Source organism: Pygocentrus nattereri, chromosome 22, assembly GCF_015220715.1.
Source record: "Pygocentrus nattereri isolate fPygNat1 chromosome 22, fPygNat1.pri, whole genome shotgun sequence".
In the NCBI taxonomy this organism is placed as follows: domain Eukaryota; kingdom Metazoa; phylum Chordata; class Actinopteri; order Characiformes; family Serrasalmidae; genus Pygocentrus; species Pygocentrus nattereri.
In genome coordinates this window covers 14,694,018-14,719,395 of record NC_051232.1, presented here as the reverse complement: position 1 = coordinate 14,719,395, position 25,378 = coordinate 14,694,018, and the positions used below count along the sequence as shown (strand labels likewise).

The 25,378-nt window shown below is 38.3% G+C and overlaps 2 protein-coding genes across 3 annotated transcripts in view; one reads left to right on the top strand and one right to left on the bottom strand.

The window, feature by feature from the left end:
* lrba (LPS responsive beige-like anchor protein) overlaps positions 1-25,378 on the bottom strand; it is a 350,478-nt gene that overhangs the window by 117,001 nt on the left and 208,099 nt on the right. Inside the window, exons 37-40 of one of the 2 annotated variants that reach the window (XM_037532971.1) lie at positions 24,654-24,775; positions 23,910-23,924; positions 15,628-15,756; positions 14,380-14,516 (exon numbers count right to left, since the gene is read on the bottom strand). In XM_037532971.1, the coding sequence (XP_037388868.1) occupies positions 14,380-14,516; positions 15,628-15,756; positions 23,910-23,924; positions 24,654-24,775 (403 nt within the window). The remainder of the gene's footprint in view (positions 1-14,379; positions 14,517-15,627; positions 15,757-23,909; positions 23,925-24,653; positions 24,776-25,378) is intronic. The other variant, XM_037532972.1, reaches the window with a different exon arrangement.
* On the top strand, positions 6,983-10,950 carry mab21l2 (mab-21-like 2). Its single transcript, XM_017713529.2, has 3 exons — positions 6,983-7,700; positions 8,319-8,597; positions 9,183-10,950. The coding sequence occupies exons 1-3, from the start codon at positions 7,509-7,511 to the stop codon at positions 9,789-9,791; spliced, it is 1,080 nt and encodes a 359-aa protein (XP_017569018.1). The 5' UTR covers positions 6,983-7,508; the 3' UTR covers positions 9,792-10,950.

The window sequence follows — 25,378 nt, the reverse complement described above, 5'->3', positions numbered from 1 at the left end:
GGAGCAAAAAGTTTCTTAAAGAATCAAATCAAACTGAACTGTGGCATAGTTTGAGATTTAAACAGAATAATTTCTGAAAGAATCTAATCAAATATTGAAATGTGATTTCATGATGCTTTGAATTGTTTCCTAAATAATTGTGTTATCAAAATTGTTGAATTAAACTGAACAGAACTGAATGGTGGTGAAATATGAAATTTTTTAAAACACAGTTTTCTAAAGAACTGTATTTGAATTGAATGGTGGTGAAATTTGAGATCCAGTGAATGGTTGTGAGATTTCTCTGTCTGGTCGATGCCCTCAGTGGATCAGGCTGGCAGATGTAGGAAAAAGCTGGCAGGCAGTCGGTGCCAGAGGCTCATTTCTACAGCAGCTTTTCACAGAAACACAGCTGCTCCCCCCAACCACCTCCGTCTGTGAGATTGCCCATTTCGTCTCAGGTTTCTACTGCCTGGGTGAAAAAGGCTGCAGGCTAAAAGCAACTCTCTTTCCCTCTCGCCCTCTTATCAGTCAGTGAGCACTACAAAAGCGCACTAATGTAAGCTGACACAGACCGAGAACTGTTGCAGTTTTTTTTTCTTTCACTCTGTTACTCACCCTTCTCTCTCTATAGAAAAAAACAACAACAAACCTGTTTGACAATTTTTACATCGGATATTTTTCACAAACCGCTGATACAACATCCTTTATACAGACAGAGAGACAGACAAATACACAGACACAGATAGACAGACAGACAGACAGACAGAGAGACAGACAGAGAGATAGACAGACAGAAGGATGGATGGATGGGCCAGCAAACAGACATACAGTCAAAAAAGATAACCATACAGACAGATATTTATATTTTTATATATCTATCTGTCTGTCCATTCCAGCTAATTTGAGGAGTTATGGTTATGTGGTTAAAAATGAAAAGAAGCTGATCATCACTAATTGATTCCATTTGCATAATGCTAACTGTTGGTTATTCACTTTCAGTCACTGTTGAAAGAGAGAGAGAGAGAGAGCGAGAGAGAGAGAGGCTCATCAGATACTGTGCAGTGCCGTCAAGAGGACCAGAGTGGAGTTGTCAGATCAAAGAGGAGTGTCTCTCACTCCATACAGAACAGAAGAAAGAGAAAAGCCGGGAGAAGAGAAAGAGCTCAGCATTAACTCTGCAGCTCAGAGCTGTTTAAACATGTTGTAGATTCCTTTTCAATATCTACAGTACACTCAGTAACAACACTGTTACCAGCAGAGTGGCAGAAACAGCACTCATCACTGACCTCTTAGAGAAAACATCACCAACTCATTCATACTCAACAGAAAAATTTATCATGAGGGATAAATGCAACACAGCTTGTTCTGATTGGTCTAAAACAAAGGTGCCAGAACTTGGTTGTTTTGAGTGTAATGTTTGTGGTACTCTGAAGTGATGGATTTCATAAATGTATACAGCAGATGAAGAACTAACAGTCCCTATTTTAATTTTTTCATTACATTATTACACTTAATTTTTTTATTCACAGTAAAATTAGACTGTTTTCCTAAAAATTGGTGACCATTTAATAACAAATTGAGCGATAAAAGCTAACTTTTAAGCTATATGCTTTGATGTGATTCAACGTACAATTATTGTACAATGTTTTATTTTTCCCTGATCAAAATAAATAGAGAAATGCTCATCCTGAAACTGGGTCATTCCACTTGTTGTAGTACATGGTCAAACGTTTGTCCATCCCTCTTGTCCATGACACAAATGCACTAGAAATACCCTAAGAGCACTCTAGCAATTACCTCAAACACAATTGCAAAAATCATTGGTTTATACTCTTAGTAAAAAGGATTGTATATCGTACCAAAAGTTGTTCTTTAGTGGAACCCTTTCATCATGCAAAGAACCGTTTAATCATACAAAGATTTCTTCGAGTGTTCAATAGTTCTACATAGAAGAATTTTCATTATTAAACAATCCTTGAATGGCCATCTTTTTAAGAGTATAGCAAATAGGTACCATTTCAACAGCTTTGCAAGATTCAACCACTTAAGGCAACATTGCAACTGTCTAGCAACAACCTAGCAACCACCTGGAAGACCTTAGCAACAACCTAACAGATTCCTAGCAAACACCAGAGATAGCACCGCAAACATCTAACAACCTAGCAAGCACTGCCAACACAACTTGGAATAATATATGAAAGTTGTAGAAGTAATGTTTCATTACTAACCCAATAATGAATGATAAGTGAGGTTTTATCAGTTCATTTTTCATTAAATTCAGTCCTTTGGTCACATGAGACTACTTACAAGGTATTACCCAATATATAACTATACGAAACATCATTATTTTAGACTAATCAGAACATTTTCTTTATTATACCAAATCTAGCTGTTTGGCATGGGTTAAAGTTTTTAACAGGTGCTCCAAACACAGTGCTGTGGAATACTTCAGTATGACCCTTAAGAAGAGTACTTAAGGAGCTTAATGTAATTTAACTAAGCCCTAAACTTTATCTCTTAAAGTTTGTTTTTCATGAAGCCTCTGGCCTTTATATAACTACGGTGTACATCAATAACCAGTGCACTGTAATATTATAAACTACGCAGTAACAAAGTATCTGATTGGATGTCTCCCCATTTTGACATCAACTTTTTATATTTATTTGTTGTTACCAACCGTTTGATTTTTCTGTCTTCTTAAATTGTTTATTTTTTGCAAAAATAATGCTAAAAACATTGAACACTTTTAAAAATAATGGGTGCCAAAAAGCTTTCTTTTTGTGATTCCACAGAAGAAGAATGTTTGCTTCTCTAAAGAATCATGTTTGAAAACAAGACACATGACTATGGGGAAAGTTTAAAAGGTTTTAAAAACATTCACATAATGTAAAGGTTTTACACCATTTTAAGGGTTCTTTAAAATGGTTCCTCAAATTTACACTTCTTACCAAAAGAAGGTTTTTAGAAATCAAAGGTAATTGTTTATAAATCTCACTTATAATTTACAATATTATAAATATTACCCATCAGTTTTCTAAATTATAAAAACAATGAATATGGTATATTGTAAAATGTGAAGTATTGTGATATTTTTGCTGTATCACCTTTATTTACATGCTCTGCAGAACATGAACATATCAACATGTAATTCTTTCTTTTCTAAAGCACAGCAACACATCAGTTATTTGCTAACAGCTTTCTGTATGAGCTTTATAATGATTCATAATGCTCTAAAATATCCATCCACAAAACATGATGTAAAGCTTCATAAACCTTGCAGAGAAAACTCAAACCCATCTAATCCTGGCTCGCTCTTTTCCTAGAGGATTTGTAACCTCCAACAGGCAAATTCTCTCAGTGGATTCGGCACAAAGCGAAGCTCAATGCAGCACAGGCCGAAATACAGAGAACTAGCATAAATAACAATGATAACTGCAGCATAAATAATAATGTACTACTTTCATTCTTCATATATTCTCATATTACAGAGGAAAAAACACAGAGCACCAGCAACAAATCACAGCAAGATACAATCAAATACAGTAGAGTCGCACACACAGACACAACACATCGACATAGTGGATAAATTTATAGCTTATATTAATAGCGTATTCTGTCATATATTAAAACTCTATGTAAAGTTTTCCTTATTTTTCTCATATGAATGTACTGCATTCAGGTTAAAAGAGAAACTTTCTGTATGTAACAGTCTCTCTGCTGTGTGGGTCTGCGGTGGTTTTCTGAGAGTACTGAGAGTATTAGCGTCACTGCTTTATGCTGGTGTTTGTGTTGTAGAGCAGAAACATTGTGAGCTCAGGACCAGAAAACAACAGGAATATCACTGCAAGCTTCCATCATATGGCTGGTCTCTGAGAAATTCTACATACACAACATTTTTACATCAAAGTTCATGTGTCCCAATGTACTGTAATCCAATCAGAGCTTTATCGAGAGAGAGAGAGAGAGAGAGAGAGAGAGAGAGAGAGAGAGAGAGAGGAACAAGAAAAACAAAGGAGAGAGAGAAGAGGAACAGATTGAAGAAAATGAGAAAAAAAACTGAAGAAAAGAGACAGCAAGTGGAAAAATGGATTGAGTAAAAAACGGGAGAGAGAAAAAGGGAAGAAAAAAGAGAAGAAGAGACAGAGATGGACAGAGACAGAAAGAAGAGTGAAAGAAAAAACAAGCACAATGAGAGGAAGAAAAAAAAGTGAAAAAGAAAGCAAAGAGAAAATGAGGTGAAAGAGGGAAGAAGAAAAAGGAGAGGAAGATAGAGAGAGGCAAGGAAAAAAGAGCAAGAAGAAGAAAAATGAGGGACAGAAATAGAGGGAAATCAAAAGAAACAAAAAGAAGAGAGAAAAAAGAAAAGAAAGAATAAAAAGGATGAAAAGGTGAAAAGGGGAGAGAGAGAGAGAGAGAGAGAGAGAGAGAAACAGGCGGGGAACAAAGAGGGAGAAACAGGAGTACGAAAGAGATAGAGAGGGATATAGAAGGAAGAGAAAGAAAGAAAAGAGGGAGGGAAAAAAAGTTCAAAAGAATGATGAAAGAATGATGAAAAGAAACAAAGCCAGACAGAAAGGAGAGAGATAGAGAGAGCTGTATAAAGTGTGCATTACTTCAATACTACCAGACTGTAAGCGGTCTTAATTAGTATAATCATTAAAAAGAATCTGAGTAAAATTGAATAACTGACATTTACAATTTAAAATCAATACAATTTAAAAGCTGCTTAAAAACAATGCAGACTTCCACAGATGAATCCTTCATTTCTGCTTATTTACAAAAAGACTGAAAAAAGACACATTTGTGAGAGAAATTTTAAATTATTCAGAATAGTCCTTTTTTCACGTTTGATAAGACAGTAAATAGAAGTGCACTGTTACTATGAATGAGTTACTCTAAACATTCAGGCATACAAACATTTATAATCTACTATATTACATTCAGAGTCTGAGTGATGGTGAATTGAGCCCTGTATATGCAGCAGAGAGTTCTGTAGAATTCAGATTAGGGCTGAGTCTGTATTAGGACTATGTACAGTATCAGCATGATTAGAATAATCTCTCACTCATCAGAGGCCTAATTAATCATCGGTTACAGACTGATGAGAGTGATGGAGGAGGACCTTCACCATGACTGTGTCTGTATGAGGGGGGCGGATGTGAAGGCTAATGGCAGTGGAACCCCCTTGGGGGGGGGGGGGTTGAAACACTCCACTGCCCCACTTAAACACCCCACTGCTCTCACTATATAAGCTTTATATACATACACAGTCAAATGCCATCACTGATCACTAATTAATGAATTATTCACTAGCAAAGAAACTGCTAAAGGCTAACATAATTTAGAATAAACACTGCAACCTAAAATGTATGAACGTATAGCAAAACAGTGTTTGTTTAAAAATATATGAATTCTTACATAATTTAAATTACAGCGGCAGTGCATGTATAGAGCATACAAAGGCTTTACATACACATACAGTATTTATCAGTTAAGTCACTAATCCATCATGATTCATCAGTAAACCTGCTCACTGCTGAAGACTAACATATACTTAAATAATATATACATAATAAATTATACAGCACATATTTAGTTTTAAAATGCACAGCGAAAATATGAGTTGTTCATTTTAAAAATGCAAAAAAAAGTTAAATCTATTATAAATTTAATTAGTGGAGTGCGCAGAGAGAGAGACGCAGAGAGAGAGAGAGAGGCTAAAATACACAATCGATTACGTCACATCAATTATTTACAATCATTAGCCATTACTTGAGCGTCTAATTGTTATAAGCTAACATTTACATTAGAATTACAACAGAACAGATAACTGATCATTTTTCCTAATCAGTTCTAATATGTCATATAACGTCTCTCTCGCTCTCTCTGTAGCAGCGTATACAGGTAGGGAAACGTAAAGCATTAATGTTAACGTGAAATTAATATGAATATTTCATATGAATTTAATATTAATATGAATTAATACTGACATGTATACATTTAGAAATAAACCAATTCAATTCACAGAAAATAAAGCACGACGAAAAAAAATCCCAATGAACTGAAATACAAAACAGGCGCGCAGAAGCTTCCCGGCACGCGCGCTTACTGTGCTCTCCCACCTGGAGTGTAACGGCGCTTCACGCTGAAACACCGTAAGAAGCCTCCGCGCAGCGCGCGCTCACGGGCACTCAAGCAAGCGAGCGCGCATGAACTGCAGCAGGCACGCGCTAATAACACCGCAGCGCGAGCACACAGGCCCAACACGAACCACATACAATACAATACACGACATGATATGCAGTGTTTTAGATATTTACATTATACACGCATAAATCAATAACGCAGGATCTTTATCAGTGTAAAATCCTCGCGGACCGACACGCGCGCGCACACCTACAAACCCAAACACAGGAGTGCGTGAACGCCAACAGCTTTAACCCGCGCACGACAGCAGCGCGAGCTCAGCGGCCTGACCAGGTATTCAATGCAAAGGAGCAGTTTTCGTATTTACTTAATGAAACTAATGAATAAAACACAAATTATTATTTAAATGACATTATAAATAAACCTCCATTCAGCGCTTATTCTCTTTCTTCTCCCTCCATTTCTTTCTTCTCTCTCTGTGCGCCTTTCTTTCTTGTCTATCTCACTTTTCTCTCTCCCTATCTCTCTCTGTTCCTTCTTTTTTCTATCTTCTCTTTTTCCTTTCTTCCTCTTGTTTTTTTCTTCTCGTTTTTTCCTCCCCCTTTTTCGCTTGTCTTTTTTTATCTTGCTTTTGTCATCTATCTATCTATCTATCTATCTATCTATCTATCTATCTATCTATCTATCTATCTAATAAACTTATAAACGCTCTACTGGCGCTCACTCTCGCTCCTTATTGGTGCAGGCCTTTGCCTCCTCTTTGGCCGGACCCTTCAAAGTCACTCCCCCAAACACTGGCCCCGCCCCCTGCATATCTCTCTCTCCGTTTCCCTCCAGCGCGCTCCCTCTCACCATTCATAAAGTATAACGCGCGCGGAGCAGAGTGGAGGATTGGGAGACACGCGACATAGGCACACGCACAGGCACGCAGGCAGGACACGCAGGTAGGACACGCAGGTGCGCTGGTGCACGCTGGCAGGTGCAGAAGGACACGCTCAGGGTGACAGCAGGAACAGATGAGCACAGAGGAGTAACGGGACAGGCACGCAAGCAGAGAGAGACTGGGACACAGGCACACACTCTCTCTCCTGTTCTCTCTCTGTGTCTCTCTCTCTGTCTGCTATACTCTTCCTCCTCTTCCTGCCCCGGTCTGACGTCCATCCGCTCTGCACTTCTCCCAAACTTTCTCCACTCTCTTTCTCCCTCTCTTTTCTCCCCTCTCTCTCCCTTTCTCCCTCTTCTCCTTCTCCCTCTGTTTTTCTCTCTCTCTCTCTGTTTCTCCCCGGTCTTGGTGGGTGCGCCGGTGGGGCGGCGAGTGAACGTTGGATCCCTCGGCGTACTGCGACCCTCCGGTGTTCAGCCCGGACCTCTGCCCCAACATGATTGCCACACAGGCCAAGTTGGTCTATCAGCTCAACAAATACTACACTGAGCGCTGCCAGGCACGCAAGGCCGCCATTGCCAAGACCATCCGAGAGGTCTGCAAGGTGGTCTCTGACGTCCTAAAAGAGGTGGAGGTGCAGGAACCCAGGTTCATCAGCTCCCTCAGCGAGATCGATGCAAGATATGAGGTACCATTAACACTTTTACCTTTATATGTAATGATGTATGCAGAGCTCAGTATATGTCCATATGTAGCAATAAACATGTGTACTCATATATGAGCACAGATACATACACAAATAATCTTTTTTTTAATATAGCCATATATTATTGAGCTTATATACAAAAAAATAAAAAATGAAGCAGCATTCACACCCATCCATATCAACGGCTGACTGAGTTCTTGAAGAGCTGTTAGAAGATTTTGCACCATATTGATTTACTACAGATCATAGAGAACTTACCATTTACATAATCATGCAATGTATATGTGTCTATACACACCCATATTAAAAAGCGTGTATACAGACCCCTATATGAAAGTAATGGACACGAATGGAAACATGAGAGCCCGCAGCATGGAAATGGCAGCGACCGTTCTTGAAACTGGAAGAAAATGTACTTAACATCCTACGAAACAATTAAGAAATACAGCAGTATTTCCAAAAGCTACAGAAATAATACTGCTTCAAAAACTGCAATCACAATTAACAGCTAAATGCACTCACCAAGGGTTTTATTTTACTGTGATAGATTTTCACGGTCAACTGTGATGCTAAATGCTCTGCTATGGTCACGATTTCCAGGGAATGGAGGTGGTGTCCCCCACCGAGTTTGAGGTGGTGCTCTATCTCAACCAGATGGGTGTCTTTAACTTTGTGGATGACGGCTCACTGCCCGGCTGTGCTGTACTGAAACTGAGCGATGGCCGAAAGCGCAGCATGTCCCTATGGGTTGAGTTCATCACAGCATCCGGATACCTGTCCGCACGCAAGATACGCTCACGCTTCCAAACACTGGTGGCTCAGGCTGTGGACAAGTGCAGCTACAGGGACGTAGTGAAGATGGTGGCGGACACAAGCGAGGTCAGACAGTATTATCAGGAATAAAAATAACACCAAAGAATGCACGATGATGTTTTCTTTCACATTAAATTTTTTTTAATCTGTATAATTGTAGAGCTTTTATCAATAGTATTTCACTGATATTATCGTGACCAACACTTAATATGGTCAGGCCTTTTTTTGTACTGGAATTAAAATAGTGCTTCCATCAATATTATTGTACTACTTTTATTAACATTGTCACCTGGCCCTTATCCTTAGTATTACATGACATGATAAGGCCTTTTCATGGTTTCAATTTCATCTGAATTGAAGTACTGGCATTACTGTCATCAACAATGAATATGATGATGTCTATGCCAAGTTTTTGTTTTTATTAAAATTATTGTACTGCTTAGCGGGTAGACACAAAAAATAAAAAAAAAGCTGATGTAATTGAAATTTAACTGTGATTACTGTTATGAATTGCGCCAATTTTCCAAATCAATTATTGAGATGGATCCTTCATCATCCTACCATTACAATTATCAATATGAAGTATTGTAATAACTTTTCCAAATGATTATCACAATACTAATACTTCCAATTATCATCCCAACCCTCTAGGTCAGACTGCGCATCCGCGAGCGCTACGTAGTGCAGATCACACCAGCATTCAAGTGCACGGGGATCTGGCCTCGCAGTGCCGCCCAGTGGCCGATGCCACACATCCCGTGGCCTGGCCCAAACCGGGTGGCAGAGGTGAAGGCGGAGGGCTTTAACCTGCTGTCCAAGGAGTGCTACTCGCTTACTGGAAAGCAGAGTTCGGCAGAGAGCGATGCCTGGGTGCTGCAGTTCGCAGAGGCGGAGAACCGACTGCTGCTTTCGGGCTGCAGGAAGAAGTGCCTGAGCATCCTGAAGACGCTGCGGGACCGTCACTTGGAGTTGCCTGGCCAACCGCTCAACAACTACCACATGAAGACGCTGCTGCTGTACGAGTGCGAGAAGCACCCACGCGAGTCCGACTGGGACGAATCGTGTCTCGGGGACCGCCTCAATGGCATCCTGCTGCAGCTCATATCCTGCCTGCAGTGCCGCCGCTGCCCGCACTACTTCCTGCCCAACCTGGACCTGTTTCAGGGCAAGCCGCACTCTGCGCTCGAGGCCGCTGCTAAGCAGACCTGGAGGCTAGCCAGGGAGATCCTCACCAATGCTAAGAGCCTGGACAAGCTGTGATACAAAGACATAACATAACACACATACATATACATACATACATACACGTACACTCAGTTGGGGGAGATGGTCATTAGCTAAGATCATCAATGCTAAGATGACCAATGCTAAGGTGACCATCACTAAAAAGTCAATGACGACCAATGCTTGGATGAGGAAAACACTTCTACACTTTCTGACACTGCGGGCTGGCTTGTTAGTGCTGAAAAGGCTAAGATGACTATCTCTAAGAATGCCAAGATGAAGAGTGCTACAGGCAACTGCACACTGGACACGAACAGAATCCAAAAATACAAAACTAGTGTTTAATGAAGGTGTTCTCTGTTGATGTTTGGCAGCGCTCAGCAGTTTACGTTCGCTGGAGCACCACTCAGCATTTTACCTTTACAACAGTCTTTAAGATAAACAGACAGATGTTAATTTTCTAACACATCAGTAAACATTATTGGCCTAGCATTCTTTTAACCTTGTAACTTTTAGTTTGGAGAGTGAATGAAGAGTTGGTTAGCTGATACCAAATGTGATAAATACACAAAAATTTGAAGGTTTTAATCCATTAAATCTATACAAGTAAAGTATAGCTCTGGCTGTGACACTTTGTGTTACCTTTCGGCATATAAAATGCTACACCAGTGAGCAACGGCCTTGAGCGCCTGCACTAAGGTCTGAGGAGGACAGTCTTTGGACGCTGGAGAGAATCAATGCTAAGGATGCTAAGAATGCTAAGAGCTAAGATGATCAACACTAAGAGTTCTAAAGTGACTGTCACTAAAAACACTAAGACGACCAGTGCTAAGAGCCTGGACAAGCTCTAAGGAGGATGGAGGCTCTGACACACGGACACTGGAGATGGTCAATGCTCAGAATGCTAAGAATGCTGAGATGAACACCGCTAAGGAGGCTAAGATCCTGACAGAGTTTTGTGCAGAGGAACTCGACTGACCCTAAACTGGACTTTGTGGCCACAGAGCAGAGATGAAGGTACAGACTCTCTAAAATAACGTCATCATTCTGTTTGGCTTTTACTGTTTTCACAAAGTGAAAAAAAAAACTTTTTCTTCTTCCTCTTTTCCTGTTCATTTCTTATTTAAGTACTTGATGCACAATATCTTTAAATGTTTAAACTGAAGAAAAAAAACCCCAGACAAAAATAAATGTAGAGTGCCAAGTTTTTCATTCTGTGACTTTAAAGTGAAATGTAAATAAAATCCAAAGAAAAAAATTTATTCCATATTTTGTCCTTGATATTAAGCATTTAGGTCGACAACAAAGCAAACTTACAAAACCCATTCAAAACCCTTATTATAGTTACTATTATTATTATTAGTAGTAGTAGTAGTAGCAGTAGTAGTGATAGTAGAAGTAATACTGTTCTACTGAATACAGTACAGTATAACCAGTATTTAGCGTTTTTATAATAATTCCCTAATAACGATGTTACTGATAGAACGCGTCCATGCCTCGCGCTCATAGATCTGCATTTTATCGGTGATTTTTTTTTTATTTCTTTTTTTAGGTTTTTTAACTCCTATATCAGCTCGTGCTGCTACAATTTTAGTAAAGTCTTCTTTATATCTATTTCTGAATGATCCATGTTCTATTTCGGTAAAATAACGGCGGGAAACGCCGCAGACGCTTCCTTTTAGTCTCTTTCTCGCGCTGGTTTTATTACACACTCAGACTGAAGTCAGACTCGCTGAAGCGGATCGCGTGCTGGAAACCCGTTTAAAGAACACAGAGCAGAAAAGAGACACACAAACGAAAGTAAAACTGAAGATGAACAACAAAGAGCGAAAAGTAAAGAACAGATTAGTAAATAAGAAATAATAGATAACATGTCGATACTTAGGAGATGAGTACTGTATAATCAGAGGGTATTAAATAACATTCAATCATCACACAATATTACACTGAATGCACTGACCATTATTATAATTATTATTATTACTACTACTACTACTACTACATGCTTGCTTCCATACATACGTTAACATAATTTGTCATTTTAATACAATTTCACTACATTGATAAAAATATTAAACTATGCTATTATTATACATTCTTTTTACTATTATACACAATACGTTCATTTTATTTACAGCAAGATTGCACTGCATGTAATGTCCTACACTGACTATATAATAACACCGCATTTAGTCATATAAAGGGATATAGTGTATATAAGAATATTAAATCGCCTAAATTACATTGCTGCATATACTGTACATAATCCTGTTATAGTGCGTTATAATCGCTGCATTAGTGGAATATTCAGTTTTATTTTAGTGAAACATCAGAACTGATTTATGACAGCGAGCCCAAACACAGCAGAGCAGTGACGAAATTCCAAAATAATAAAGTCATTCTGAGCACGTGCCCGATACACACACTGCGCACAAACACAACTCACAAATAAACACACACCCTGTCCGCAGAGCACACGTGCAAAACAAATATGTATATTTTCGATCATTTCACCACAGTAAGCCCAAACAGGCTGCACGCGCGCGCGTGTCAGGCGCCGGGCCTGTCGGAAGCACAGACAGAGCTGTAAATATTACTGCGCTGTAATAACTGGGTGCAGTCTGAGCGCGGACTCAGTCAGGTGTACAATCAGCGCTTCATTCATTAATTAACGATCTAACGTTATCTCCCCCCCCCCCCCCCCCCCCCGCCCCCCCCCCCCCCGCCCCCCCGCCACCCACCAAGCGCCCCCCGAAACCTGCCAAAGTTTCCTGCCACTAGCGGGGCGCGAACTAATCAGCGCCGAAAAGGGCATGCGCTTTTATCATCATCGTCGTCGTCATCATCATCATCATCATCATCATCATCATCATCATCATCATCATCATCAACAACAACAACAATAACAATAACAATAAAGTAACTAGAACTTGAAACACTACTGCAGCTACACTGACGTCATCAACAAATCGGTTTGAACAGAAACATACGTTCATCAACAGAAACGCGTAAGCACCCACACAGAGTGTAAGAGTCAAAACAAGAGAAAGTGAGAGAGATGAGCTAAACTGAGCTGTGTGTGTGTATGTGTGTAGTGTGAGCAGTGGAGTGAGTGAACACTGTGTGTGAGTAAGACAGCAGTAGCGTGTGCAGTGTATACATTACTGTATAATTGTAATGTGGGCTGCTGTTCTGCATATGCAAGTTTTGCTCATTTATATTCGCAACATTTTAAACAGAAAGTAGTGTATATAACCTTTATGTCTACTTTTAAGCAGAGAACTTTATTACAGGCTCACAGACTCCTGCTCTGACTGTCTTTTACCATTCAGTCAGGGTCATCTCCAAATTTGTAACTTTACAATTACAATTTTAGTAAAGTGATTTTGAATTCTCTCTTTGAGAAAGCCCTGTATATTTTTTACAGCTGTTTATATTTATACGTATTTATTATAATGTTGAATCAGTTTTACAAGTAATATAAAATAACTTATTTCTAATATATATATATATATATATATATATATATGTGTGTGTGTGTGTGTGTGTGTGTGTGTGTGTGTGTGTGTGTGTGTGTGTGTGTGTGCGTGTTTGTGAATAATTAGTGGGTATAATGCATCTACTCAGTGACCCCTACCCCAACATCTGTGTATGGGTGCACACACTGTAAACACCTACCATTTCCTCTATAACTGAATAAGCTAAATCTGGACTAAAAGTCTTATATACAAAAATGGATGTCAATGTAAATATTGTACACCAATATAATGCTATAAAATTAACAGCTTTTTTAAAGTGTATTAACTTTTTGCATGATTTGATGTGTTCATATTGCTACAGATGATATATTTAGTGTTATCGATGACTGTGGAGCACAACGGTAGCATGAAGAACAGCAGCAGAAAAACAACACAGCATATAAACAAGTGTGTGTGCGTGTGTGTGCGCGTGTGTGCGTGTCTGTGTATGTGGCTCTACTGTAAATATCTGTGGTTATTGTATAACCATGTGTAACTAATTGCCCCCTACTTCTGGATCTGTGTACAGCTTTACTGTAAATACACATGAGTGGCCAATTTACCAGAAACATATACTCATACATGTGTAGTCTGTAGGTGTTACAGACAACTCATCTGTTATCAGCCCCCTCTATTCCGTCCATCAGTGTTAAACTACAGTGTGAGACCACCACAGGGCCTCCGCAGAATGAGGTATTGGTGGTGGCCCATTCTCAGCACTGCAGTGACACTGACATGGTAGGTGGGTGGTGCTGGGACCATGGTGTTTTGTCAGTTTTTACACACTGTTTACACTTTGTTTTATGTATGTGCATAAGTAACTGCACCCTATGCTTAGGCCAGAGTGTGTGTGGCTACACGGCAGATATCTATATAATGTTATTTGTATGTCAGTAAATGCCCTCCGTAAGTCTTTATGTGCATGTTATAAGCAACTGCCTCCTACCTTTGGGACAGTGCACGTGTCTATATGTACACATAGGAGCAAATGCTCCCTACCTTTGGGGTCAGTGTGCATCTGTCTATGTTCCTGTGTAAAAGTAAATGCTCTCTATCTTGGTATCAGTGTGTGTGTTTACATGTGTGTATAAGTAAATGCTCCCTACCTTTGGGTCAGCTTGTGTGTAGCTGGCGTCCTCCTCGTCCACCTCGAAGTAGAGCTCTGAGCTGGTAATGGAGAGCGAGCCCCGCACACAGACTCCAGGCGCGAGAAGCTGAGCGCTTGCACTCAGACTAACAGGGCCTGCACGCACACAAACAGACTCAGTCAGAGAGTGTGAGTGCAAGTAAATTAATTTCATTTTCTGATTCTGATACAGAGTCAATGTATATGGGGTGTGTGTGTGTGCTCATGCACGTATGTGGAGGGTGTTTGGGGAAATCAGGCTGCACATGGCGCATCTGCATCTGCAAACCCATTACTACACACACACACACACACACACACACTGCTCAGTGAGGCAGTATAATTAACACTGATAAGATTAACCAGAAAAAAACACGCCAATCTTAAGGGGCTGCAGTGGGGAGTTTATATTCAATCCCAGGACATTTGTTTATATTTGTTATGCATGAGCAGGTGGTGTAGCGTAGTGGGCAACACTGATACCTTACACACACCAAACTGGGGTTTGATCCCCGACCTGGGCAAAAACACCATGCTACATCAAGAGTTCTTAGGCTAGAATCCTAAAGCCGCCTTCACCTGCAATGGTAACATTATTAATCTGTAAGTCTCTCTAGACAAACCAATCTGCCAAATGTGTAAATATAATTATCAATAAATAAATTGTTTACTTTCTTTACAGATCCCAATTTGCACCAGATGAGACAGCATCTACAGATACTCAGCTCCAGTACAATTTTAATTTGTTTTTTGTTATCAGCGGTATATAAAACTAAAAGAACTAAAAGAACTAAATAACCCCATCAAAGCGCACAGATAAACAGAGCATAGAACTACTGATACTGGTAATGAGCATAGAATGTTCTAATGTGTCATTCATTACACAAACTACGAGCGTAGATTCACGGCACAGCATACTACTGTAATACTAAAAATACACCAATATTATTTAAAAAATTAACAATCTTATTTCACTGTCACTGCTAAACTGAGTTAATTTTCATACTCATTATGATTGACCACTGATGGTTTTAAATTACTCTTATTTGTTTCCCTGTGCACACAGTATACTTTTAGCAACACCTCAAACCCATACAATATTTCTGATCCTAAAAATAAATTCTATAAATTTCTAATTTCTAATAATTTATGTTAATTGTGTCAATTCAAGCACAAGTGTGCACGGCTCATGTTTAATTAGCTGATTTAGCCCCCCCTTCACTTTTACCTGTGACAGGTTCTGGTTCTTTATCCTCCAGCGCTGATAGTGTGTCATCATCGTCCTGCAGAGAGGCAGCATCTGTGGACTGAACACGGACCGGAGCAGTGGGAACTCCCAACAGCGCCCCCTCTCCACCTGGAGAAAAATATAAACAATGCAAGCATATAAACACAAACAAATACAAATTTTACTCCAGCTTTTTAAAACTTTAAGTTTTGGTAAATTGTCATTCAGCTTTGACAGAAGGGAGTAGAAGAAAATGTAAATTCTAAAGTAATGAATAATGTAAAATATATATTTAAAAAATAAAATAAAATAAAAAAAACTCAATGTACACAACACACAAATTAACACAAATTAACATAAAAGTTATGAAATGCTAAAATAACTCATCAAAATGAAAGAAAAAACAGAAAAAGTTATGACAGAAAAAAATTTCATTGTGAAGAGTTCCACAACAAAATTGTAGTCTGAAATTCTATGGGTGACAAAACCTTGACATTTCTGAGAGCGATGATATGCTTCTAGTGAACTTTGCGTCTTTATTTTTGCCTTTTTTTTATTCTGCTCTTTACACTGTGTGATAATTTTGAATGGACAAACAGAAATTGCCCAGAAATATTTGGAATAAAAGCTATTTGCGTTAACTTACATTAAAAGATAAGAACTTTTTTGTTCTTTCATAAAGTTCACATTTTAGAGTTACAAAGATTTAACAGTGATAATATGTTACATCACCTAATGTTTGTGCACCCCTGGTCAAGTAACATGTGGTGTTGATTTTCTAGATGCAAGTTAACATGAGGGGGAGATAAAACATAAAATGTAGCCTGTAAAAAAAGTTAGGTCACATTATATATTTAATATATATACTTCTATTTCTCTTTAGAGGATTTGTATACTTGCGTTCACTTAGAAAATCAACAAAACAAGTCATTTGACAAGGATGCACACACTTTTGCATACAACTGCATAACAGGGATTTTCAGTCTAGCACTACAAATCCAATCATAGCAATTACAGGCTTCAGGGACAGTCCACCAAAAAGGGAAGTTATTTTCATCAGTATGATTGTACAGTTTGTTTACAAAGTGAATAACTGTCTTCCACATCAGATGGAAACTAATTGTAATGGTAAAGCCTACAAATCTCACTGAGAGGAGAATATGCAGCTCTGTAGCTCCGTGTTTGATCTGAACTCTGTCTGACTGGAAGTTCCACTCAGATTATTTAAGAAAGCCGGTAATCTGTAAACATTTACTGAAGACCGCGTTCTTTCGTGTTCTTCTGAAGCTCCGCAGCTCCTTCATCTGCAGCAGACGCCCAGCCGTCCCCTTCGTCTTGTACACTCTGGATTAGTACTAAAGCCAGTCGGGCCTGGACCTCGCGACCTCTGACCCCTCCTTCTCCACACACATCACCTCAGGGCTTTTGTGCATTTGCATTCAGAGCGAGAAAGCCAGACCCTCGTTATAAATAGCGGTCCAAAGGCTCAGAAAAAGCACAGCTTGTCATGGAAAGTATGCTGAAGCATTGATATTTCGAGTGTTCTTCCTGTAATTAAGTCTCCCTGGAGGATTTGTAGTTAGCGACGCTGAAATCGCTCCCAGCTCGCTAATACGTACCACATGCCTGAGTCTTCACACCACGCAGAGTGGACACCGAGAGCCAACCTCAGGCACAAAAACACAGCAAACCAACATCGTCCCAACACAATAATATGTATAACCACTCAGCATGCGCCTTCAGCCACAGCGACACAGCTAAAACCATCCATACCCAGCAGTTACAGTTAGCACGATCATGAAAATATCCTGCAGAACTTGTTCTGAATGGACTAACATGGCGAAGTTTTGTATGAAAAATTTACCTTAAATGAGCATCTAACAGTAACACTCTGTATTCTTTTATTTACATCTTATTTGACTTTGATTCACAATCAAATCAGCACTTTTTATTTTTTTTGTGTTGTGAAAAATACAAGAACTATAAACAGAAGAACTACTTGTGGTTCCATGAAAAACTTTCAAATTTTTTAATAGTTCTGTAGACAAATGAGGTAAATGAGTTTGAAGAACCTTCACAAGCATAAAGAAATTTTCTATTATACAAAAGATTAAGACTTCTAAGGTTCTTCATACTTACTTTTACTGTTTTTCTCAATATGGTTAATTAGGGAATCAAAGTGGGTTTTCTATTGCATCACTCCAAGAACCCTTTGTTGCACCTTTTAGATGGAATGTACTTCTAAATTCAATCAAATAATGAAATCTCATTTTTAGCCATATGGTTTGATGGAATATGAACATTTTCTTCAGATGTGTGCTCAGAGAACATCTGGATATTTAACATTTCACATATGGACATTAACGGATTAGTAAATGTGCTAAAACTTGCATATGAGAACTAATGTAAACAATCTTATGCAAAACATTTGCAATAGACTTCGCTCAAATGTCGTTTTGTTCATTTCCTGACTGCAGATAAAAAAAATTGTTCTATGAAGAGCACACTTAAATGTGGTACTTTTGTGCACATTTTAGTGTACAATTTGTTTACTTGCAGAGTTTATCACATTGGAAAAACATAAAATGTGACATAACTTTTGCATACATTACATTTTTCCCCCCAGTACATCAAATTCAGCAAATAAACAGTAGTTGTACATTAAAAAGTTCAGTGTTCCAAGCAGAGGATGCGTTAACTTCCTTTCACTTCAATCAAATAAACAAAACATTCATCCAAGTTGCCCAAACTTCTGCACAAGACTGCCATTTTCACTCATACAGTAAATACAGTGTGATTACCCATTTCTTTTCCTAAGAGCTGCATAGTAATTCACACAAAGAGTGAGCCAACCAGGAAGAGGGCTTTTCCACAGCTTTCCTGAAGAGTAAAGCTAGCATAACCAAACTAGCGCAGGAGCAGAAGCTGAAGTTGCACAACTGCAATCTGAAAAGTTCAAATAAACACAGCAGCAGACTTCTGTACAAAACCCACAGCCTGAACATGTCCAGTTCAGAATGCCACAGCAGAAGTGGAAAATACTTCAGAAGTTGCAATTTGTTGCAACTATTTGACGGTTTCTGACTTGAATGTTACTCTATTTTAAGCAACATACAACCATAAACAAAAGAAAAAGTGCCACGCCATAGCACGCAGCCTCAGAAACACAGTGAGTGAACACAACAAGCCTAAAAATTCAGCCATGTATGAATGCATCCAGACATCATTTCCACTTAAACAGCTCATTCACTGCCTTCATTCAGCAGATACAAATACATCCATTTGCGTCTTACACTTTCTAACTTCTGCTTCCCTTTTCCAAACGGGCTCGAATACTCATCTGTATGCGTGCGGAGGCCAGTGCGAGGCTAGGCCAATTAAATTGTCAGAATTAACAAATTTGTTTTTAACAAGAGCATAGCCAGGAGTGAAGTGGGGAGGTGCTTATTGATCACAGGAACAGAGACATTAGTCTTTAGGTATTTACTCTCGGTGCTCCGGCCGCAGCACTGGCCTGGCCCAATCAATCCCCAGGAAAGATGGCCCTCTCCAGCCATAAATACACACGCTCGCCCCCACCAGCCTGGAACGAGCCAGGCTGTGGCCTGCGGGGCGTAAATTGTACCAGCTTCTCCTTCCTGCCCATGAATGATCACAATTGTGTGCGTCTAACATGAAGTACGTTTTATGAGGTATTCCAAAAGATTCTGGAAGAATTTATTTATTTACATATTTCATGCTGTGTATATGTTCTTTCAAACTCTATGTGACTGTGATGGGGGGGGGGGGGGGGGGGCATTACAGAAATAAGTATGAAATATATGTAAAGACTGAAAACAACAATTTTTCTGCAGTTTAAAAATACATATGATTCAAAGTGAATATGATATGCAGTAATATGTTTTATATGAAACACATTTATTTTTTAAATACAAAAAAAAAATTCATGATTAACAGACCAATGCAAAGGCTCCCAAATGCCTTCAAAAGAAATCTAGTCCCATTAACTTAAGAAGTTTTTTTTTTCCTTCTCTGCAAAGTTAGTATTTTGGAGATATGAGGTTTTCTTCTGCCCATAGCAATATAATATCTGAGTGGGTGTTTGTGTGCACGTGCGCAAAGGTTATGGCACATTTTGTTACTTATATAGTAGACAATATGTAACATATTGTTCTCATAAACAATATACTATATGTTCATCATCACCACCCCAACAACATCTTGTTCTTCATTTTTATGGTTTTTCATTATTTTGACATAATTTGAAAATATCAGCTGTCCTTTACAGTTTCAAATTTTACAATGAATGGATCATTAAAAACTGACCACAATTACTTTAGATAAAATCCTTTTGCATTTTTTGCCAAAAATGTTAATTCATTCTCCTATAAAGTTACCATATCAGAGAGGGTTTGGTCCAACAGCAACAATATTTATATGAGCATAAATACTTTAAAGAAAGACATATACTTTAAAAGTATATATAAAAAAAAAAAAACATTTTAACTCTTAAGAGTCACCTTCTTGGACATGAATTAAGCCTAGTCGTGGAGTAAATTGCGATACAGATTGTGTTTTGCCATTAAAACTCCTCTTTAGACAACATTTAAGTTTAATCTGGGTGTGAAAAACTAACCCTAAATGTCCTACTTAGGCTTTATGTTGCTTTCATAAACAAAAAGTGTCACTAATATGATTCAGAACTACCCAACATCAAATAACAGTAATGCACAACACTATTCCAGACAAAAATGCTTTTGCTTATTCCTCCCCCACATCACGAGAGCAATCAGTGCCAGATATGACCGCTGCGCTCTGTCTGAAAACACGAAAATCCCGGCCACGTCTTTCACTCTGCTTCCGCAACAAATTTAGGGTCTGCAGAAAAGACACTAACATCAACGTCACAGGCAGCTGTGAGCCTCTAAAGGCTTTCCACTGAGACTGTTGCTCCTCCTGCTCACAGCCGGATGGTAAAACCCTTTTCAGCTGAGCTTCTGGAGATGCACTCCCTGCTGGAGATGACGAGATCTGATTATAATTCTATTAATCCTTATAAAGAATAAAGCTTATATTTATATTCAATCTCCACATAAGCTTATAAGACCAAACTTGTGGATAGTTACAAAATTTGAAACGTTTGTGTCAGACTGTACTGCAGAATTTATATAAATTTCAACTGATTTTTTGATTGATTAAATTCAAATGATTTTTATAAAATTCCATTAAATCAATGAATGTTCAGAGCGATGAAAAGCCACATTGGTACATGCACACAAGTCTGGAATAACTTACCGAAAATATTTGTTATTTCATATACAATAAGTTGTTTATTAGATAAAACATTTTCAGCTATGATACGACTACTACTAAAACCAAGAATGTCAGCTGATACCAATACAGACTCCAATATTTTTTCCTTCAAAAATTACTCACTTTAAACTGTAATATTACATATGCTCAAACTATGTAAACAAGCAATTCTGAGCTATTTCAAGTTAAATAAGTTTAAAATCCAATCAAGTTCATATCTTATCCAATAGAAATTGGTGGCATCTCTCATTTAAATATTACAAGTCATTTAACAAAGGCACTGATGTTGGAATTAAACCCTGGATCTCTGTTTTGTTGTTTTTTAATTTTATTTAGAGAATTTGAAAATACCTGCTGCTGTTTACATTGTATAAAAAATTGATGATGAATGGACCAAAATAAATGACCCTACAGTATTTGGAAATAAGTTTTTCCCTTAATTTCAAATCAAAGGTAGTTTTTCTTATCTGTAAAGTCACTTTGGAGATACTTTTTATTGACAACAACAGTATAGAAGTAGTGTAGCTCTGCAATTGAATTTTACTAGAACTCTTGTTGATCTTGTACAGCTTCCTCTGTTATTCTGAAGTCTTCTGTAGTCCTACTCATAATGTGAAATTGCTCAGAACGAACAGATTAGAATTGTTTATCTGTAACCTTTTTGGCTTTACATTGCTGAAAACACTGATTCCAATTCCAAACAGTGATTTACTTATCAAATAGTGATTTAAATATCAAAGCAAGAATTCCACAAAAAAGGCTCATATGAAAAAGTTAAAAAGGCTGGACCGGGTTTGCATAAATTTCAGCTGATTTTCACATTTTTGTACAGCTTCCAATAAATCACGGGCCATTTGAGCGCATTCACATACTGCCAATACCACCATTATAAACCATTTTAAAGACTGCCTTTTCAGAGGCATTAATATGGGAGTGTACGCAGCTGATGGACAGATTGAGTGTGTCCTTTAGCAGATTAATTCACTGGGGAAACATTCAGGAATAATGAAGGGAAATTTCTGAGTCTGCTGGTTTCGAGTTCAAATCCAAAGGGGGCCTAATGGTGATCCTTGAGGAAAGCTTAAACTTAACCTGTTCCAAAGTTAGCAAAAAAGGAACGACCGACAGAGGAACAGAGGGAGCTGGGGGACAAGGAAAAAGGAGAGAAAGAGAGAAGGTTGGCCCCCCTCAGGGCTTCCAGCTGCACATTATGACTATCGAGTCTCCGAGGATGCTGGGATTCCAAGCACTTATTGCTTTTAGATCACATTCTTATTGACTTCTGTCACACCAGTCGTTTATCTTGAGGACCAATGTCATGCTAAAGGGGGACTGGCCTGTGACATATTGGAGACATTTTCCCCCAGAAATGGCCCCGTTTCAAAGGGGTGCAATAGGTTAAAGTGGTAAAGCCCACGTTCAGTATGGCACTGATTGCAAAGCCTGGTGTCTGTCAGCATGGTCGAGCTTTCGCTTTTTAACAGAAACAAAGGATTAGCCCTGAGTCCGAGTCCTTTCAGAGCAGGCCTGTTTAAAAACCAGAAACCTCACAACGTGAGTGGGGCCATCTCCTCCAATTCGTCTCTCTCGAGCCGAACCATGCTTGCTATAACTCAACATGTTTTGAGCAACTCTTGGAAGAAAGAAAAACAGCCTGGGAATCAATTGAGCCCTTATTCAAGACGATGTTGGCCTTAAATGACAGCGCACGGCCTAGCTAACAACAGTTAAAGCTCTGCTGCATTGTTCAGGGTGACAGACACAAAAACAAAGTGAAAATATAGAACCAAGACAATTTAAAAAGCAATGCAATTTTAAAAAAAAACATTGATATTGACCAAAGTAAATAGAGGGAAAGGCAATAGCCAAGAATCAATTAAATTCTATTTGCATTTAATCACTTTGAAAGATTTCACAGCTAAGGGCTAATACTAATCCTAAACCCTAAACATTAGCTTATCTACTACATATTTACATGTGCTTTAGCAAAGATTTCAAGCTAATTTTGGTCACCATGCTTTGTAATTGATTCTAATATCCCACATCCATGGTGCAAAACACGGTGATGAGCCAAAAATTACAGAGCTATAGTAAAGTGTACTGCACTACCTTGTTACAATGCAATTGCATTTAAACTGTGTCCTGAAATTGCTGTATAAATTAACTAAGCAGTGCATTAATTACTTCTTTTGTTCAATATGAAGCCCCTTGATAAATAATTGGTTGCAGCCTTCCAACATGTGTTCTGCATTAGTGCCGTTTTACTGAAGGTTTTGGCTGTTCTATAACTGATGTAACTGCAGTGCAGGACTGAGAGTAATGAATATATTGTTTTTTTATCAGCAGATGGAAAATAAAAGGCCTCTAAAGTTTCTACAACACAGCACAAACACAACTCAGCATGATGCTGATGTCAGGACTGCACAATATATCATTTGTAAATTGTTCTCATGTTACCAGCCTCTGCAATATGCAAATAAAAACAAATTTTATTTTGATCATTTTAATTGGGTGATACATACTGTGTTATTTATCATGGTGTTAGCATTTGCAAATATGCAAATGAACCATCTAACCAAATCACAATGTTGTTTACTGTGTGCTATGAGCTAATCACAACAGTAACTATATAATCACAATATGCACCAATGTAATCTCAATTCTAATCTCATGTAGAAATGTATCATCGCAATATGTAGCAAGATAATCTTGCAATATTTAACAATGTATCTTATTATAATCAAAATATGTAGCAATATAATGATGTAGTAATAAAATATCAACATGTAGCAATAAAATCCCAAGATAGTCGCATATATTGTATTAAATAATATTATTGTAACACTCAAAATATGAAGCAATTTAAATGCAGTAGTATTTTGCCCATATCATGCAGTCCAAGTCAACAACACATCAAACCACAACTATGTGTCACTGCAATTAACACTATATACACATTCACTACTTACCTGCAGCATCGCGCACTGACCATGCAAAGAGAGAAAGGAACACATCACAAAACTTCACTTGATTTTAATGGTAAATTACACCAATTTATCAACAAGTGAAAAGGTAAAGATATGAATAAAGACATTCAGAGTGGTTTGGTGTGAAATGCTGAATTCTAGAGAAATGTATTGAGTCAGAATTGTTCATAGTGGCGGTGATAGGAACCAGATGTCCCCCAATACAAGCTCCCTCACAGAAAGTTTTTTTTCCAGATTGGCTAATATTTTTCCATCATCAGTATTACATCTAAAAAGTCATAGTGACCCCTGCTTCCTATCAGCACGGCTGTAAAGAAATCAAGGAGCCATCTGACATCAAACCACATTTAATGTCTTTGTGTACATCTCAACCACAGAACTATGGGGGAATTTTGGAAAATGGGTGAAAGTCCCCTTTAATGAGAGTAAGTAGAGTGGGGATATCTATTCAGAACACCACAGCAAGGTGCCAAAGTCCAATAAAACCTGCAGCAGTTTCTGCCCTGTTGGGCTGAAATTAAGCAGATGAAATCAGGGCTTTAATTGGAGTTAAGTTTTTTCTTTTTTCCTCTTTACGGAGTGTTGTGGTGCTATAAAAATTTTATAGTGACTGCAGCTCTAATTTTTACAGCTCTCTACCTGTTACTGCTGTGCGCAAGTGAAAAGGTGTTTGGATATGTTGTGTGTGTTAGAGTGTGCATGCCTGTGTGTGTGTGTGTGTCTCACCACTGTCAGCCGCTGCTTTAAGCGTAGCCTCCGAGTGTGAAGATCCAAACAGGTTTCTGATAAAGCGTCGGCGCCTCCTCAGGTCGTCCTCCCAATAATCTAACCGCCAGAAACATTGTGGCCTAACCCAGAGACAAAACATTTTATCATTATTATCATCATCATTATTGCTTTATTACTGCCATATTGCTGTTTGATTATTATTATTGTTGTTGTTATCAATAAGCAATTCGTTTTTATGACCTCCACTGAGTATATTCAGCTTTAAATATTAATTTATACATTACACTGAGTATGGTCCTGTTACTAAAGATATCATCAACTGAACTGAAACAGAAAGAGAAGCAAAGAGAGACAGACTGACAGAGAGATGGAAATGGAGGGAGAAAGAAAAGAGATGAGAACATAAAGAACAGGGAGAAGACAGAGGAGAGAGTGAAGAGAGAAAGAGAATGAGATAAAGAATGAGAACAGAGAAAAACTGTCAGTCTTTCTTTTTCTATTTCCACTCTCTCTTTTTTATTCATCCTCTTTCTCTATGTTTCTATTGCTCTCTTTGTAATCTTTGTTTAACATATTTTCAGTGTGTAATTAAAGCTACAGAGCATTCAATATACGACTCCAAGGGCAGAAAATAATGACATTCAGCTACTATTAGGAGATTTATAAGAGATATTTGCTGAAATAATTGCAAAATTATTGCGTCTAAAAATACATAAATAACA